The sequence below is a fragment of the Oncorhynchus keta genome, chromosome 11, assembly GCF_023373465.1.
Source record: "Oncorhynchus keta strain PuntledgeMale-10-30-2019 chromosome 11, Oket_V2, whole genome shotgun sequence".
NCBI lineage: Eukaryota > Metazoa > Chordata > Actinopteri > Salmoniformes > Salmonidae > Oncorhynchus > Oncorhynchus keta.
Genome location: NC_068431.1, coordinates 6,414,698 through 6,433,692, shown reverse-complemented (window position 1 = coordinate 6,433,692; position 18,995 = coordinate 6,414,698). Strand labels below are relative to the sequence as shown.

The following is an 18,995-nucleotide window of genomic DNA, read 5'->3' as shown; positions in this document are numbered from 1 at the left end:
GACACTGCTTGCAATGAACGCAAGAGAAATGACACACTTTTTCGTAATAATAAAGAGTGAGATGCTACAAGAAGAGGCACAAAGGTCACTTCAGATGGAATGTTTTTAATGATAGACCATTTCCACATGACCAATGACCCCCCCCCATTTTAAAATGTTCACTGTTAATGTAAACTTTCGCAACAGTTTTCTCACAAGGTAAAGCAAATAGTGGATTTCATTCGATTGGTTTCTCTGTACCCATTCAATCTACCATTCACGTAATACTTTTTCACCATGTATGAAAATACAGCATTTGTCAACTTATTTGGCAAATACAGAAGCAAACCTACAGTATTTCTCCCACAAACAAACTGATTCTGACACACGGACATTGTTCTGAAATAACCCAGAAATGTTAAGTCTATACAGCTAAGATGTAGTGACCAATGAAGGAGAGCCCATTCATACAAAAATAAGTAGAGAAATACAAATGATTTCACTTGTCACAGAGAAAGAACTTTACAATCTTGTAATTCAGACAAAAGTTTTTTTTTTTTATAGCAGAAACAAGTGACCTCTAACTCTAATGACAGAAATTAAAATATGAACATTTATTGAAAATAAAAGTAGACAATGACCGTTTAAATACAAGACATGGCTTTTCGGTGAGTCATTTTTTTTTTTTACCTCTCACGTGGTTTATTCATTACAGAAACTGTTTTAAGAACCAAAGCGGGGAGGGATCTATCTGAATTTGTCCAATAGAAACTTGTTTGCGCTTTCCTTTTTTTGAAGAAAAAAAAAAGTATTTAGCAAGAGAATCTGCATGTTTAACACCCCTGGTCTCTGATCAGTTAGTGCTCTTACCAACTCCATGGCCGAGCCATGACATTTCCTTTTTAAAGTTGGCAAGACAGCAGAAACAGACTGGCACCCAGGCGATCTACAGAGTGCTGTGGGGGGAGGGGAGGGGGGTCCTATGATCAGAAATACATGTTTAGAAAGGCAAGCAAGAGAGCCAATCACTGTCACCAGGCTTTATTTTACTGTCTCTTTAACTGCGAAAGGCCCAGTGATCCAACAGCAGGCATTTGTTGACGCAGGTTCTAAATCTAGGGACATTTTAAGAGTCACTTTCTGAACACGTTCTCACGTGGTTTATTCATTACAGAAAACGTTTTAAGAACCAAATGGACGTGGATTAAAATGAGTCGAGGGCTGCATTATAATATATGCCATTTAGCAGACGCTTTTATCCAAAGCGACTTACAGTCATGTGTGCATACATTCTACGTATGGGTGGTCCCGGGAAACGAACCCACTACCCTGGCGTTACAAGCGCCATGCTCTACCAACTGAGCTACAGAAGGACCACAATTATACATGTATCTGTATTTCTGTTGATTTTGATTAATACGTGTTTTATCTTCTAATTTGACTTGAATAAAAATCAAAACATTTATGTTTTTATTATTATTATCCAGCAGGTTAGCGATAGGAACACATTCAGCAAGCTTCTTTTAAGGACTTTGACGCGTGTGACTTAAAGCCAAACACACCACCCGTACCCGTACCACCCGTACCGTACCACCCGTACCTCTCTGGAACAAGTCACTTTGGGACTATTATTACATTACACCTGTTTAAGTTTGTTGCTCCAACGTTAGGACCTATATGAATGCTGCCAACATGGGCTCTGTGAGTAACCCCTTAGGAAAGTCTATAGTGCACAACCAGACTGTAAGTCAAACTCTGGGAGTTGGAGGTTTAGACCTTGTCATCATGCACAAAACGGCATCTCGTCCCAAAGACCTCAGGTGTTCCACTGCTAAAATTCGGATGCAACAGGCAATACCAGTATTCTTGTGTCAAATACCTTGTGCAGCGCTAGTGAGTGAGTTACAATGCAAACCATGTGTAAACCCATAAGTACCTCATATTTCATCATGCGTGTACAACTGATGACCTAGCATGGTTTAACAGGAAGCAGTCATTTGCGTCATCAGCCATCTTTGTTTAGACCTCGGCCATAAGGAAACAATGGCTCCTTTATTAGGAAATTGCCAACTGGTGTATAAAAAAAAAATGTGACACTGTTGAGTGCCCATCTAAAACAGTATCAATGAGATTGTTCAATGTTGAGCCAGGGGATGTTCCACTGTCCATGAATGTGAATAGTAACTTACACATCAGGTTTGAAGGGCTTCAACCTGATCTGTCGGCTATTCTGCTTCGCGATGATCCAACTGCCTTGGGTTGTATCACACACTTTGGCCAATACTGAGAGGTTTCCTTCCCCAAAAACTGTAGTTACAGTGCTGTTCAAATCAAATCAAATCAAATTGATTTATATAGCCCTTCGTACATCAGCTGATATCTCAAAGTGCTGTACAGAAACCCAGCCTAAAACCCCAAACAATGCAGGTGTAAAAGCACGGTGGCTAGGAAAAACTCCCTAGAAAGGCCAAAACCTAGGAAGAAACCGGGCTATGTTCCACAGAGAGAGACTGAACCTTACTACTTGTTTTTTTAAATCGACAACCTTAACCTACAAAAATGCCAAACTGAATGGCTGGCCTACTACTACCACCCTTGAGCTGACAGACGATCACTGTTTGGCAGCCCGTGCTACCGTATCATTGCCCTATACACAAGGGGTGAGGGAGAAAACAATGGCCTTAAGTATACAATTTAGTAAATACAAAAAAAAAAAAGCAATGGGTTTGTAACAATGAGAAAAAAATAAGTGAAACATTTACCCCTCCAACCAATAAAGGGAATTCACGTCTCATTTACATAAACCCCTTCACCCAATAAAGGGAATTCACGTCCCATTTACATAAACCCCTCCACCCAATAAAGACAATTCATGTCTCATTTACATATCCCCCTCCACCCAACCAAATAAGGGGAATTCACGTCTCATTTACATATCCCCCTCCACCCAACCAAATAAGGGGAATTCACGTCTCATTTACATATCCCCCTCCACCCAACCAAATAAAGGGAATTCACATCTCATTTACATATCCCCCTCCACCCAACCAAATAAGGGGAATTCACGTCTCATTTACATATCCCCCTCCACCCAACCAAATAAAGGGAATTCACATCTCATTTACATATCCCCCTCCACCCAACCAAATAAAGGGAATTCACGTCTCATTTACATATCCCCCTCCACCCAACCAAATAAGGGGAATTCACGTCTCATTTACATATCCCCCTCCACCCAACCAAATAAAGGGAATGCACGTCTCATTTACATATCCCCCTCCACCCAACCAAATAAGGGGAATTCACATCTCATTTACATATCCCCCTCTACCCAACCAAATAAAGGGAATTCACTTCTCATTTACATATTCCCCTCCACCCAACCAAATAAAGGGAATTCACATCTCATTTACATATCCCCCTCCACCCAACCAAATAAAGGGAATTCACATCTCATTAACATATCCCCCTCCACCCAACCAAATAAAGGGAATTCACATCTCATTTACATATCCCCCTCCACCCAACCAAATAAAGGGAATTCACATCTCATTTACATATCCCCCTCCACCCAACCAAATAAAGGGAATTCACGTCTCATTTACATATCCCCCTCCACCCAACCAAATAAAGGGAATTCACGTCTCATTTACATATCCCCCTCCACCCAACCAAATAAAGGGAATTCACTTCTCTTTCAGGCACATAAGTCTACATGGATCCCCCAGCGGTACAGTAGTGTGTGTCCAGGAATGCTTTTAACACATAACGACAGGGAAGATCACGGAGAGCAAGACTTCATCTTGGCAGCGAATAAATTAACTACATTAGGCACCAAAGAAGATTATTAAAAACTGAAACGGGGGTACTACCTGGACAATAGACGGGTTGGTCGTTTAGCAACAAAACTGAAACGGGGTTGTTTGTTAACACAAACTATATTGTCGTCATTGTTTATTGAAAACATAAGTACATTGTTAGAGTCGTTGGTTAAACTAACTGAAACAAGCCACCTACGATTCCCCTCATGGTAGCTTCATGTCATAGTTGCTAGTCATCTGGCCATCCAGAATCACACCACCACACTGCCTCCTTCCCCATTGAAGCACGTGCATTGTTTTCGTGACGTCAGCTAACCACTCTATAAGAAACGCACATTTTCATTTTCCAGTGCAAAACGTTATGAAAACGTTGCGTTGCCTAATGAACACAACCCTGCTCTGAAGACTCTTGAGAGTGCACATATCATATGCTTTGTGACCTCGGTGAGTTAAAGACTTCTGAGAAAGAAACTGATTAGTGAACACATGAATCCACGCAAGTCTATGCAGCATGCCTCGCTTGGGGTTGCAGCATGCCTCGCTTGGGGTTGCAGCATGCCTCGCTTGGGGTTGCAGGAAGTTAAGGCGTCACACACAGACTGCAAAAACGTCTTCAGACGGAGTTAATTCACCCCGATGACAACTTGACTTCACTTTTTTTATTTTTATTTTCTTATTTTGTGATTTCTTTTCGAAACATTTTTTTTTTAAATTATTTATTACTTTTTTTAACTTAGTCTATGTCAACACTAAATCACAATCTAACCTGGAAAATTTCTCAGCAGCTATTTACAGAATGAAAAAAAAGAAAGAAAAAAAACCTATTCTGACTGATTTCCACACAGTTCCTCACAGTCTCCCATGTTTAATATTAGTGGTACTATCAAAGACACACAAAAAAAACCTGCTGTAAAGTGTAAACATTGAGAGAAAAAAAAAAACGTACAAAAAAAATAATTAACTATTCTGTATGCTGTAGGATGTTAACCTGTTTGGCTCTCATGTTATCCTAGCTATGCTGCCAACTGTACGATTATAATCTCCACGATCATGCATTTGGTATTCTGACCCATTCTTCAGTTCTGCTGAGGTTGTAGTGACGTTGCAGCTAGCCGGCTCCGGAGCCGGTCAGGAACAGGACCTTCTTATCGATTTCAAGTATACACCTTTTAGAAGTCCCAATTTTCTTCTACGTTCTGGTCCTTTTTTTGTTCAAGAAGGACGTCCTGTCCTCTCATCTTTCACAGTGAAGTGAACTGGGATTCTACCTTTGCTTTCCTGCTTGTTTATTATGTGTGAGGGTGTAAATAAAAAAACAAAACGAAAAATGAGAATCTCCGTCCCCCCCCCCCGCCCACCCAACCCCGTTTGTAAATCCTTCCATTTATGCAACAATGAACTTGAGAGATGTCTGGCCCAGACTAGTCATCCTGTTTCTTTATATATATATAAAACACACAGCATAATAAAACAATGCTTTGGAAGCAAGGTCTCCTGGTGGCAAGTCAAAATGTTCTGTTCAAGAGTTCACGTAATTTGTTTAACTTTTTTTTCCCCCCACCCCCCTCATCTTAGTCCTGTTTGACCGGCAGCTGCTGCTTCCAGGCCTCGTTCAAGTAAACCAGGCGCTTGTAGTTGAGCATAAAGAGAATGAAGCTAAGTGCATATGTGGTGATGCAGATAATGCAGAAGTCCTCGAGGACAAAGTAGAGGATGTAGCCGAGGTAGAGAGAGCCCATCACCGACAGGATGGACGTCGCCATGAGGATCAGGGCAGCCATCGCACTCACGGTGATTCCTGTAACCCACCAGAGAGAGAGAGAGACAGAGACACAGAGAGAGAGACAGAGAGACAGACAGACAGAGAGAGAAACAGACAGAGAGAGAGACAGAAAGAGAGAGAGACCGAGAGAGAGAGAGAGAAACAGACAGAGAGAGAGAGAGAGAGACAGACAGAGAGAGAGAGAGACCGACAGAGAGAGAGAGACAGAAAGAGACAGAGAGCAGTGAAGAAATATAAATCACTATGACAAACACTACTATGTGGAAAAGATATATACAAGCGTATTGGATAAATTGGTCACAAAATGCCTGGACCTTGTACTTGAATCAGGGAGGAATAAGTCTGTGCCTTCCTCTGGTGACCTTGTATAATAACCAGTCAGCGTTAAGACTTAGCACTTAACTGACATATTTATCCATTTGCTTACTCATGCTTGACGATTATAAATATAAAAAGAAAGAGATTGGACACCTGGCCGTCTTTCTGACCTTTAAATCTGACTACCCAGCTGTTGAACGTAACGGGGGGTATCTGCATGTCTTGGGTATCTGGTCAAAAGTAATACACTATATAGGGAACATGGTGCCGTTTGGAACTCAGTGACAAATCAACTATGGCTAACTTACAGTGATGTCATAAAGGGCAGTATATAGGGAACATGGTGCCGTTTGGAACTCAGTGACACATCAACTATGGCTAACTTACAGTGATGTCATAAAGGGCAGTATATAGGGAACATGGTGCCGTTTGGAACTCAGTGACAAATCAACTATGGCTAACTTACAGTGATGTCATAAAGGGCAGTATATAGGGAACATGGTGCCGTTTGGAACTCAGTGACAAATCAACTATGGCTAACTTACAGTGATGTCATAAAGGGCAGTATATAGGAAACATGGTGCCGTTTGGAACTCAGTGACAAATCAACTATGGCTAACTTACAGTGATGTCATAAAGGGCAGTATATAGGGAACTATGGGAACATGGTGCCGTTTGGAACTCAGTGACACATCAACTATGGCTAACTTACAGTGACATCATAAAGGGCAGTATATAGGGAACTATATAGGAAACATGGTGCCGTTTGGAACTCAGTGACACATCAATTATGGCTAACTTACAGTGATGTCATAAAGGGCAGTATATAGGGAACTATATAGGGAACATGGTGCCGTTTGGAACTCAGTGACACATCAACTATGGCTAACTTACAGTGACATCATAAAGGGCAGTATATAGGGAACTATATAGGGAACATGGTGCCGTTTGGAACTCAGTGACACATCAACTATGGCTAACTTACAGTGATGTCATGAAGGGCAGTATATAGGGAACTATATAGGGAACATGGTGCCGTTTGGAACTCAGTGACACATCAACTATGGCTAACTTACAGTGATGTCATAAAGGGCAGTATATAGGGAACTATATAGGGAACATGGTGCCGTTTGGAACTCAGTGACACATCAACTATGGCTAACTTACAGTGATGTCATAAAGGGCAGTATATAGGGAACATGGTGCCGTTTGGAACTCAGTGACACATCAACTATGGCTAACTTACAGTGATGTCATAAAGGGCAGTATAGGGAACTATATAGGGAACATGGTGCCGTTTGGAACTCAGTGACACATCAACTATGGCTAACTTACAGTGATGTCATAAAGGGCAGTATATAGGGAACTATATAGGGAACATGGTGCCGTTTGGAACTCAGTGACACATCAACTATGGCTAACTTACAGTGATGTCATAAAGGGCAGTATATAGGGAACATGGTGCCGTTTGGAACTCAGTGACACATCAACTATGGCTAACTTACAGTGATGTCATAAAGGGCAGTATATAGGGAACTATATAGGGAACATGGTGCCGTTTGGAACTCAGTGACACATCAACTATGGCTAACTTACAGCGACGTCATAAAGGGCAGTATATAGGGAACATGGTGCCGTTTGGAACTCAGTGACACATCAACTATGGCTAACTTACAGTGACATCATAAAGGGCAGTATATAGGAAACTATATAGGGAACATGGTGCCGTTTGGAACTCAGTGACACATCAACTATGGCTAACTTACAGTGATGTCATAAAGGGCAGTATATAGGGAACTATATAGGGAACACGGTGCCGTTTGGAACTCAGTGACACATCAACTATGGCTAACTTACAGTGATGTCATGAAGGGCAGTATATAGGGAACATGGTGCCGTTTGGAACTCAGTGACACATCAACTATGGCTAACTTACAGTGATGTCATAAAGGGTAGTATATAGGGAACTATATAGGGAACATGGTGCCGTTTGGAACTCAGTGACACAACTATGGCTAACTTACAGCGACGTCATAAAGGGCAGTATATAGGGAACTATATAGGGAACATGGTGCCATTTGGAACTCAGTGACACATCAACTATGGCTAACTTACAGTGATGTCATAAAGGGCAGTATATAGGGAACATGGTGCCGTTTGGAACTCAGTGACACATCAACTATGGCTAACTTACAGTGATGTCATAAAGGGCAGTATATAGGAAACTATATAGGGAACATGGTGCCGTTTGGAACTCAGTGACACATCAACTATGGCTAACTTACAGTGATGTCATAAAGGGCAGTATATAGGGAACATGGTGCCATTTGGAACTCAGTGACACATCAACTATGGCTAACTTACAGTGATGTCATAAAGGGCAGTATATAGGGAACTTTTAGGTGGTGCCGTTTGGAACTCAGTGACACATCAACTATGGCTAACTTACAGTGATGTCATAAAGGGCAGTATATAGGGAACTTTTTAGGGAACATGGTGCCGTTTGGAACTCAGTGACACATCAACTATGGCTAACTTACAGTGATGTCAGAAAGGGCAGTATATAGGGAACTATATAGGGAACATGGTGCCGTTTGGAACTCAGTGACAAATCAACTATGGCTAACTTACAGTGATGTCATAAAGGGCAGTATATAGGGAACTATATAGGAAACATGGTGCCGTTTGGAACTCAGTGACACATCAATTATGGCTAACTTACAGTGATGTCATAAAGGGCAGTATATAGGGAACTATATAGGGAACATGGTGCCGTTTGGAACTCAGTGACACATCAACTATGGCTAACTTACAGTGATGTCATAAAGGGCAGTATATAGGGAACTATATATGGAACATGGTGCCGTTTGGAACTCAGTGACACATCAACTATGGCTAACTTACAGTGATGTCATAAAGGGCAGTATATAGGGAACATGGTGCCGTTTGGAACTCAGTGACACATCAACTATGGCTAACTTACAGTGATGTCATAAAGGGCAGTATATAGGGAACTATATAGGGAACATGGTGCCGTTTGGAACTCAGTGACACATCAACTATGGCTAACTTACAGTGATGTCATAAAGGGCAGTATATAGGGAACTATATAGGAACATGGTGCCGTTTGGAACTCAGTGACACATCAACTATGGCTAACTTACAGTGATGTCATAAAGGGCAGTATATAGGGAACATGGTGCCGTTTGGAACTCAGTGACACATCAACTATGGCTAACTTACAGTGATGTCATAAAGGGCAGTATATAGGGAACTATATAGGGAACATGGTGCCGTTTGGAACTCAGTGACACATCAACTATGGCTAACTTACAGTGATGTCATAAAGGGCAGTATATAGGGAACATGGTGCCGTTTGGAACTCAGTGACACATCAACTATGGCTAACTTACAGTGATGTCATAAAGGGCAGTATATAGGGAACTATAGGGAACATGGTGCCGTTTGGAACTCAGTGACACATCAACTATGGCTAACTTACAGTGACATCATAAAGGGCAGTATATAGGAAACTATATAGGGAACATGGTGCCGTTTGGAACTCAGTGACACATCAACTATGGCTAACTTACAGTGATGTCATAAAGGGCAGTATATAGGGAACATGGTGCCGTTTGGAACTCAGTGACAAATCAACTATGGCTAACTTACAGTGATGTCATAAAGGGCAGTATATAGGGAACTTTTTAGGGAACATGGTGCCGTTTGGAACTCAGTGACACATCAACTATGGCTAACTTACAGTGATGTCAGAAAGGGCAGTATATAGGGAACATGGGAACATGGTTTGGAACTCAGTGACACATCAACTATGGCTAACTTACAGTGACATCATAAAGGGCAGTATAAGGGAACTATATAGGGAACATGGTGCCGTTTGGAACTCAGTGACACATCAACTATGGCTAACTTACAGTGATGTCATAAAGGGCAGTATATAGGGGGAACATGGTGCCGTTTGGAACTCAGTGACACATCAACTATGGCTAACTTACAGTGATGTCATAAAGGGCAGTATATAGGGAACATGGTGCCGTTTGGAACTCAGTGACACATCAACTATGGCTAACTTACAGTGATGTCATAAAGGGCAGTATATAGGGAACTATATAGGGAACATGGTGCCGTTTGGAACTCAGTGACACATCAACTATGGCTAACTTACAGTGATGTCATAAAGGGCAGTATATAGGGAACATGGTGCCGTTTGGAACTCAGTGACACATCAACTATGGCTAACTTACAGTGATGTCATAAAGGGCAGTATATAGGGAACTATATAGGGAACATGGTGCCGTTTGGAACTCAGTGACACATCAACTATGGCTAACTTACAGTGACGTCATAAAGGGCAGTATATAGGGAACATGGTGCCGTTTGGAACTCAGTGACACATCAACTATGGCTAACTTACAGTGATGTCATAAAGGGCAGTATATAGGGAACATGGTGCCGTTTGGAACTCAGTGACACATCAACTATGGCTAACTTACAGTGACGTCATAAAGGGCAGTATATAGGGAACATGGTGCCGTTTGGAACTCAGTGACACATCAACTATGGCTAACTTACAGTGATGTCATAAAGGGCAGTATATAGGGAACATGGTGCCGTTTGGAACTCAGTGACACATCAACTATGGCTAACTTACAGTGACGTCATAAAGGGCAGTATATAGGGAACATGGTGCCGTTTGGAACTCAGTGACACATCAACTATGGCTAACTTACAGTGATGTCATAAAGGGCAGTATATAGGGAACATGGTGCCGTTTGGAACTCAGTGACACATCAACTATGGCTAACTTACAGTGATGTCATAAAGGGCAGTATATAGGGAACTATATAGGGAACATGGTGCCGTTTGGAACTCAGTGACACATCAACTATGGCTAACTTACAGTGACGTCATAAAGGGCAGTATATAGGGAACTATATAGGGAACATGGTGCCGTTTGGAACTCAGTGACACATCAACTATGGCTAACTTACAGTGATGTCATGAAGGGCAGTATATAGGGAACATGGTGCCGTTTGGAACTCAGTGACACATCAACTATGGCTAACTTACAGTGATGTCATAAAGGGTAGTATATAGGGAACTATATAGGGAACATGGTGCCGTTTGGAACTCAGTGACACATCAACTATGGCTAACTTACAGTGATGTCATAAAGGGCAGTATATAGGGAACTATATAGGGAACATGGTGCCGTTTGGAACTCAGTGACACATCAACTATGGCTAACTTACAGTGATGTCATAAAGGGCAGTATATAGGGAACATGGTGCCGTTTGGAACTCAGTGACACATCAACTATGGCTAACTTACAGTGATGTCATAAAGGGCAGTATATAGGGAACTATATAGGGAACATGGTGCCGTTTGGAACTCAGTGACACATCAACTATGGCTAACTTACAGTGATGTCATAAAGGGCAGTATAGTATATAGGGAACATGGTGCCATTTGGAACTCAGTGACACATCAACTATGGCTAACTTACAGTGATGTCATAAAGGGCAGTATATAGGGAACATGGTGCCGTTTGGAACTCAGTGACACATCAACTATGGCTAACTTACAGTGACATCATAAAGGGCAGTATATAGGGGGAACATGGTGCCGTTTGGAACTCAGTGACACATCAACTATGGCTAACTTACAGTGATGTCATAAAGGGCAGTATATAGGGAACATGGTGCCGTTTGGAACTCAGTGACAAATCAACTATGGCTAACTTACAGTGATGTCATAAAGGGCAGTATATAGGAACTATTTAGGGAACATGGTGCCGTTTGGAACTCAGTGACACATCAACTATGGCTAACTTACAGTGATGTCATAGTATAGGGAACTATATAGGGAACATGGTGCCGTTTGGAATTCAGTGACACATCAACTATGGCTAACTTACAGTGACATCATAAAGGGCAGTATATAGGGAACTATATAGGGAACATGGTGCCGTTTGGAACTCAGTGACACATCAACTATGGCTAACTTACAGTGACGTCATAAAGGGCAGTATATAGGGAACATGGTGCCGTTTGGAACTCAGTGACACATCAACTATGGCTAACTTACAGTGATGTCATAAAGGGCAGTATATAGGGAACATGGTGCCGTTTGGAACTCAGTGACACATCAACTATGGCTAACTTACAGTGACGTCATAAAGGGCAGTATATAGGGAACATGGTGCCGTTTGGAACTCAGTGACACATCAACTATGGCTAACTTACAGTGACGTCATAAAGGGCAGTATATAGGGAACATGGTGCCGTTTGGAACTCAGTGACACATCAACTATGGCTAACTTACAGTGATGTCATAAAGGGTAGTATATAGGGAACTATATAGGGAACATGGTGCCGTTTGGAACTCAGTGACACATCAACTATGGCTAACTTACAGTGATGTCATAAAGGGCAGTATATAGGGAACTATATAGGGAACATGGTGCCGTTTGGAACTCAGTGACACATCAACTATGGCTAACTTACAGTGATGTCATGAAGGGCAGTATATAGGGAACATGGTGCCGTTTGGAACTCAGTGACACATCAACTATGGCTAACTTACAGTGATGTCATAAAGGGTAGTATATAGGGAACTATATAGGGAACATGGTGCCGTTTGGAACTCAGTGACACATCAACTATGGCTAACTTACAGCGACGTCATAAAGGGCAGTATATAGGGAACATGGTGCCATTTGGAACTCAGTGACACATCAACTATGGCTAACTTACAGTGATGTCATAAAGGGCAGTATATAGGGAACATGGTGCCGTTTGGAACTCAGTGACACATCAACTATGGCTAACTTACAGTGACATCATAAAGGGCAGTATATAGGAAACTATATAGGGAACATGGTGCCGTTTGGAACTCAGTGACACATCAACTATGGCTAACTTACAGTGATGTCATAAAGGGCAGTATATAGGGAACATGGTGCCGTTTGGAACTCAGTGACACATCAACTATGGCTAACTTACAGTGATGTCATAAAGGGCAGTATATAGGGAACATGGTGCCGTTTGGAACTCAGTGACACATCAACTATGGCTAACTTACAGTGACATCATAAAGGGCAGTATATAGGGAACTATATAGGGAACATGGTGCCGTTTGGAACTCAGTGACACATCAACTATGGCTAACTTACAGTGATGTCATAAAGGGCAGTATATAGGGAACATGGTGCCGTTTGGAACTCAGTGACACATCAACTATGGCTAACTTACAGTGATGTCATAAAGGGCAGTATATAGGGAACTATATAGGGAACATGGTGCCGTTTGGAACTCAGTGACACATCAACTATGGCTAACTTACAGTGATGTCATAAAGGGCAGTATATAGGGAACTATATAGGGAACATGGTGCCGTTTGGAACTCAGTGACACATCAACTATGGCTAACTTACAGTGATGTCATAAAGGGCAGTATATAGGGAACATGGTGCCGTTTGGAACTCAGTGACACATCAACTATGGCTAACTTACAGTGACGTCATAAAGGGCAGTATATAGGGAACATGGTGCCGTTTGGAACTCAGTGACACATCAACTATGGCTAACTTACAGTGATGTCATAAAGGGCAGTATATAGGGGGAACATGGTGCCGTTTGGAACTCAGTGACACATCAACTATGGCTAACTTACAGTGATGTCATAAAGGGCAGTATATAGGGAACATGGTGGTGCCGTTTGGAACTCAGTGACACATCAACTATGGCTAACTTACAGTGATGTCATAAAGGGCAGTATATAGGGAACATGGTGCCGTTTGGAACTCAGTGACACATCAACTATGGCTAACTTACAGTGACATCATAAAGGGCAGTATATAGGGAACTATATAGGGAACATGGTGCCGTTTGGAACTCAGTGACACATCAACTATGGCTAACTTACAGTGATGTCATAAAGGGCAGTATATAGGGAACATGGTGCCGTTTGGAACTCAGTGACACATCAACTATGGCTAACTTACAGTGATGTCATAAAGGGCAGTATATAGGGAACTATATAGGGAACATGGTGCCGTTTGGAACTCAGTGACACATCAACTATGGCTAACTTACAGTGATGTCATAAAGGGCAGTATATAGGGAACATGGTGCCGTTTGGAACTCAGTGACACATCAACTATGGCTAACTTACAGTGATGTCATAAAGGGCAGTATATAGGGAACATGGTGCCGTTTGGAACTCAGTGACACATCAACTATGGCTAACTTACAGTGACATCATAAAGGGCAGTATATAGGAAACTATATAGGGAACATGGTGCCGTTTGGAACTCAGTGACACATCAACTATGGCTAACTTACAGTGACGTCATAAAGGGCAGTATATAGGGAACATGGTGCCGTTTGGAACTCAGTGACACATCAACTATGGCTAACTTACAGTGATGTCATAAAGGGCAGTATATAGGGAACTATATAGGGAACATGGTGCCGTTTGGAACTCAGTGACACATCAACTATGGCTAACTTACAGTGACGTCATAAAGGGCAGTATATAGGGAACTATAGGGAACATGGTGCCGTTTGGAACTCAGTGACACATCAACTATGGCTAACTTACAGTGATGTCATAAAGGGCAGTATATAGGGAACATGGTGCCGTTTGGAACTCAGTGACACATCAACTATGGCTAACTTACAGTGATGTCATAAAGGGCAGTATATAGGGGGAACATGGTGCCGTTTGGAACTCAGTGACACATCAACTATGGCTAACTTACAGTGACGTCATAAAGGGCAGTATATAGGGAACATGGTGCCATTTGGAACTCAGTGACACATCAACTATGGCTAACTTACAGTGATGTCATAAAGGGCAGTATATAGGGAACATGGTGCCGTTTGGAACTCAGTGACACATCAACTATGGCTAACTTACAGTGACCATAAAGGGCAGTATATAGGAACTATATAGGGAACATGGTGCCGTTTGGAACTCAGTGACACATCAACTATGGCTAACTTACAGTGATGTCATAAAGGGCAGTATATAGGGAACATGGTGCCGTTTGGAACTCAGTGACACATCAACTATGGCTAACTTACAGTGACATCATAAAGGGCAGTATATAGGAAACTATATAGGGAACATGGTGCCGTTTGGAACTCAGTGACACATCAACTATGGCTAACTTACAGTGATGTCATAAAGGGCAGTATATAGGGAACATGGTGCCGTTTGGAACTCAGTGACAAATCAACTATGGCTAACTTACAGTGATGTCATAAAGGGCAGTATATAGGGAACTTTTTAGGGAACATGGTGCCGTTTGGAACTCAGTGACACATCAACTATGGCTAACTTACAGTGATGTCAGAAAGGGCAGTATATAGGGAACTATATAGGGAACATGGTGCCGTTTGGAACTCAGTGACACATCAACTATGGCTAACTTACAGTGACATCATAAAGGGCAGTATATAGGGAACTATATAGGGAACATGGTGCCGTTTGGAACTCAGTGACACATCAACTATGGCTAACTTACAGTGATGTCATAAAGGGCAGTATATAGGGAACATGGTGCCGTTTGGAACTCAGTGACACATCAACTATGGCTAACTTACAGTGATGTCATAAAGGGCAGTATATAGGGAACATGGTGCCGTTTGGAACTCAGTGACACATCAACTATGGCTAACTTACAGTGATGTCATAAAGGGCAGTATATAGGGAACTATATGGGAACATGGTGCCGTTTGGAACTCAGTGACACATCAACTATGGCTAACTTACAGTGATGTCATAAAGGGCAGTATATAGGGAACATGGTGCCGTTTGGAACTCAGTGACACATCAACTATGGCTAACTTACAGTGACGTCATAAAGGGCAGTATATAGGGAACATGGTGCCGTTTGGAACTCAGTGACACATCAACTATGGCTAACTTACAGTGACGTCATAAAGGGCAGTATATAGGGAACTATATAGGGAACATGGTGCCGTTTGGAACTCAGTGACACATCAACTATGGCTAACTTACAGTGATGTCATAAAGGGCAGTATATAGGGAACTATATAGGGAACATGGTGCCGTTTGGAACTCAGTGACACATCAACTATGGCTAACTTACAGTGATGTCATAAAGGGCAGTATATAGGGAACATGGTGCCGTTTGGAACTCAGTGACACATCAACTATGGCTAACTTACAGTGATGTCATAAAGGGCAGTATATAGGGAACATGGTGCCGTTTGGAACTCAGTGACACATCAACTATGGCTAACTTACAGTGATGTCATAAAGGGCAGTATATAGGGAACATGGTGCCGTTTGGAACTCAGTGACACATCAACTATGGCTAACTTACAGTGATGTCATAAAGGGCAGTATATAGGGAACATGGTGCCGTTTGGAACTCAGTGACACATCAACTATGGCTAACTTACAGTGACATCATAAAGGGCAGTATATAGGAAACTATATAGGGAACATGGTGCCGTTTGGAACTCAGTGACACATCAACTATGGCTAACTTACAGTGATGTCATAAAGGGCAGTATATAGGGAACATGGTGCCGTTTGGAACTCAGTGACACATCAACTATGGCTAACTTACAGTGACGTCATAAAGGGCAGTATATAGGGAACATGGTGCCGTTTGGAACTCAGTGACACATCAACTATGGCTAACTTACAGTGATGTCATAAAGGGCAGTATATAGGGAACTATATAGGGAACATGGTGCCGTTTGGAACTCAGTGACACATCAACTATGGCTAACTTACAGCGACGTCATAAAGGGCAGTATATAGGGAACTATATAGGGAACATGGTGCCGTTTGGAACTCAGTGACACATCAACTATGGCTAACTTACAGTGATGTCATAAAGGGCAGTATATAGGGAACATGGTGCCGTTTGGAACTCAGTGACACATCAACTATGGCTAACTTACAGTGACATCATAAAGGGCAGTATATAGGAAACTATATAGGGAACATGGTGCCGTTTGGAACTCAGTGACACATCAACTATGGCTAACTTACAGTGATGTCATAAAGGGCAGTATATAGGGAACATGGTGCCGTTTGGAACTCAGTGACAAATCAACTATGGCTAACTTACAGTGATGTCATAAAGGGCAGTATATAGGGAACATGGTGCCGTTTGGAACTCAGTGACACATCAACTATGGCTAACTTACAGTGATGTCATAAAGGGCAGTATATAGGGAACTATATAGGGAACATGGTGCCGTTTGGAACTCAGTGACACATCAACTATGGCTAACTTACAGTGACATCATAAAGGGCAGTATATAGGGAACTATATAGGGAACATGGTGCCGTTTGGAACTCAGTGACACATCAACTATGGCTAACTTACAGTGATGTCATAAAGGGCAGTATATAGGGAACATGGTGCCGTTTGGAACTCAGTGACACATCAACTATGGCTAACTTACAGTGATGTCATAAAGGGCAGTATATAGGGAACATGGTGCCGTTTGGAACTCAGTGACACATCAACTATGGCTAACTTACAGTGACGTCATAAAGGGCAGTATATAGGGAACATGGTGCCGTTTGGAACTCAGTGACACATCAACTATGGCTAACTTACAGTGACGTCATAAAGGGCAGTATATAGGGAACATGGTGCCGTTTGGAACTCAGTGACATCAACTATGGCTAACTTACAGTGATGTCATAAAGGGCAGTATATAGGGAACTATATAGGGAACATGGTGCCGTTTGGAACTCAGTGACACATCAACTATGGCTAACTTACAGTGACGTCATAAAGGGCAGTATATAGGGAACTATATAGGGAACATGGTGCCGTTTGGAACTCAGTGACACATCAACTATGGCTAACTTACAGTGACATCATAAAGGGCAGTATATAGGGAACATGGTGCCGTTTGGAACTCAGTGACACATCAACTATGGCTAACTTACAGTGATGTCATAAAGGGCAGTATATAGGGAACATGGTGCCGTTTGGAACTCAGTGACACATCAACTATGGCTAACTTACAGTGACATCATAAAGGGCAGTATATAGGGAACTATATAGGGAACATGGTGCCGTTTGGAACTCAGTGACACATCAACTATGGCTAACTTACAGTGATGTCATAAAGGGCAGTATATAGGGAACATGGTGCCGTTTGGAACTCAGTGACACATCAACTATGGCTAACTTACAGTGATGTCAGAAAGGGCAGTATATAGGGAACTATATAGGGAACATGGTGCCGTTTGGAACTCAGTGACACATCAACTATGGCTAACTTACAGTGATGTCATAAAGGGCAGTATATAGGGAACATGGTGCCGTTTGGAACTCAGTGACACATCAACTATGGCTAACTTACAGTGATGTCATAAAGGGCAGTATATAGGGAACATGGTGCCGTTTGGAACTCAGTGACACATCAACTATGGCTAACTTACAGTGATGTCAGAAAGGGCAGTATATAGGGAACTATATAGGGAACATGGTGCCGTTTGGAACTCAGTGACACATCAACTATGGTTAACTTACAGTGATGTCAGAAAGGGCAGTATATAGGGAACATGGTGCCGTTTGGAACTCAGTGACACATCAACTATGGCTAACTTACAGTGACGTCATAAAGGGCAGTATATAGGGAACATGGTGCCGTTTGGAACTCAGTGACACATCAACTATGGCTAACTTACAGTGATGTCATAAAGGGCAGTATATAGGGAACATGGTGCCGTTTGGAACTCAGTGACACATCAACTATGGCTAACTTACAGTGACGTCATAAAGGGCAGTATATAGGGAACATGGTGCCGTTTGGAACTCAGTGACACATCAACTATGGCTAACTTACAGTGATGTCATAAAGGGCAGTATATAGGGAACTATATAGGGAACATGGTGCCGTTTGGAACTCAGTGACACATCAACTATGGCTAACTTACAGTGACGTCATAAAGGGCAGTATATAGGGAACTATATAGGGAACATGGTGCCGTTTGGAACTCAGTGACACATCAACTATGGCTAACTTACAGTGATGTCATGAAGGGCAGTATATAGGGAACAT

At 42.1% G+C, this 18,995-nt stretch overlaps 1 protein-coding gene across 1 annotated transcript in view; it reads right to left on the bottom strand.

The window, feature by feature from the left end:
• Positions 1 to 89: 89 nt before the first annotated feature.
• The window catches only part of LOC118389754 (vitamin K epoxide reductase complex subunit 1-like protein 1), a 38,418-nt gene continuing 19,512 nt past the window's right edge, over positions 90 to 18,995 (bottom strand). The window contains exon 3 of the mRNA XM_052529304.1: positions 90 to 5,598. Within this exon, the coding sequence (XP_052385264.1) occupies positions 5,372 to 5,598 (227 nt within the window). The 3' untranslated portion in view covers positions 90 to 5,371. The remainder of the gene's footprint in view (positions 5,599 to 18,995) is intronic.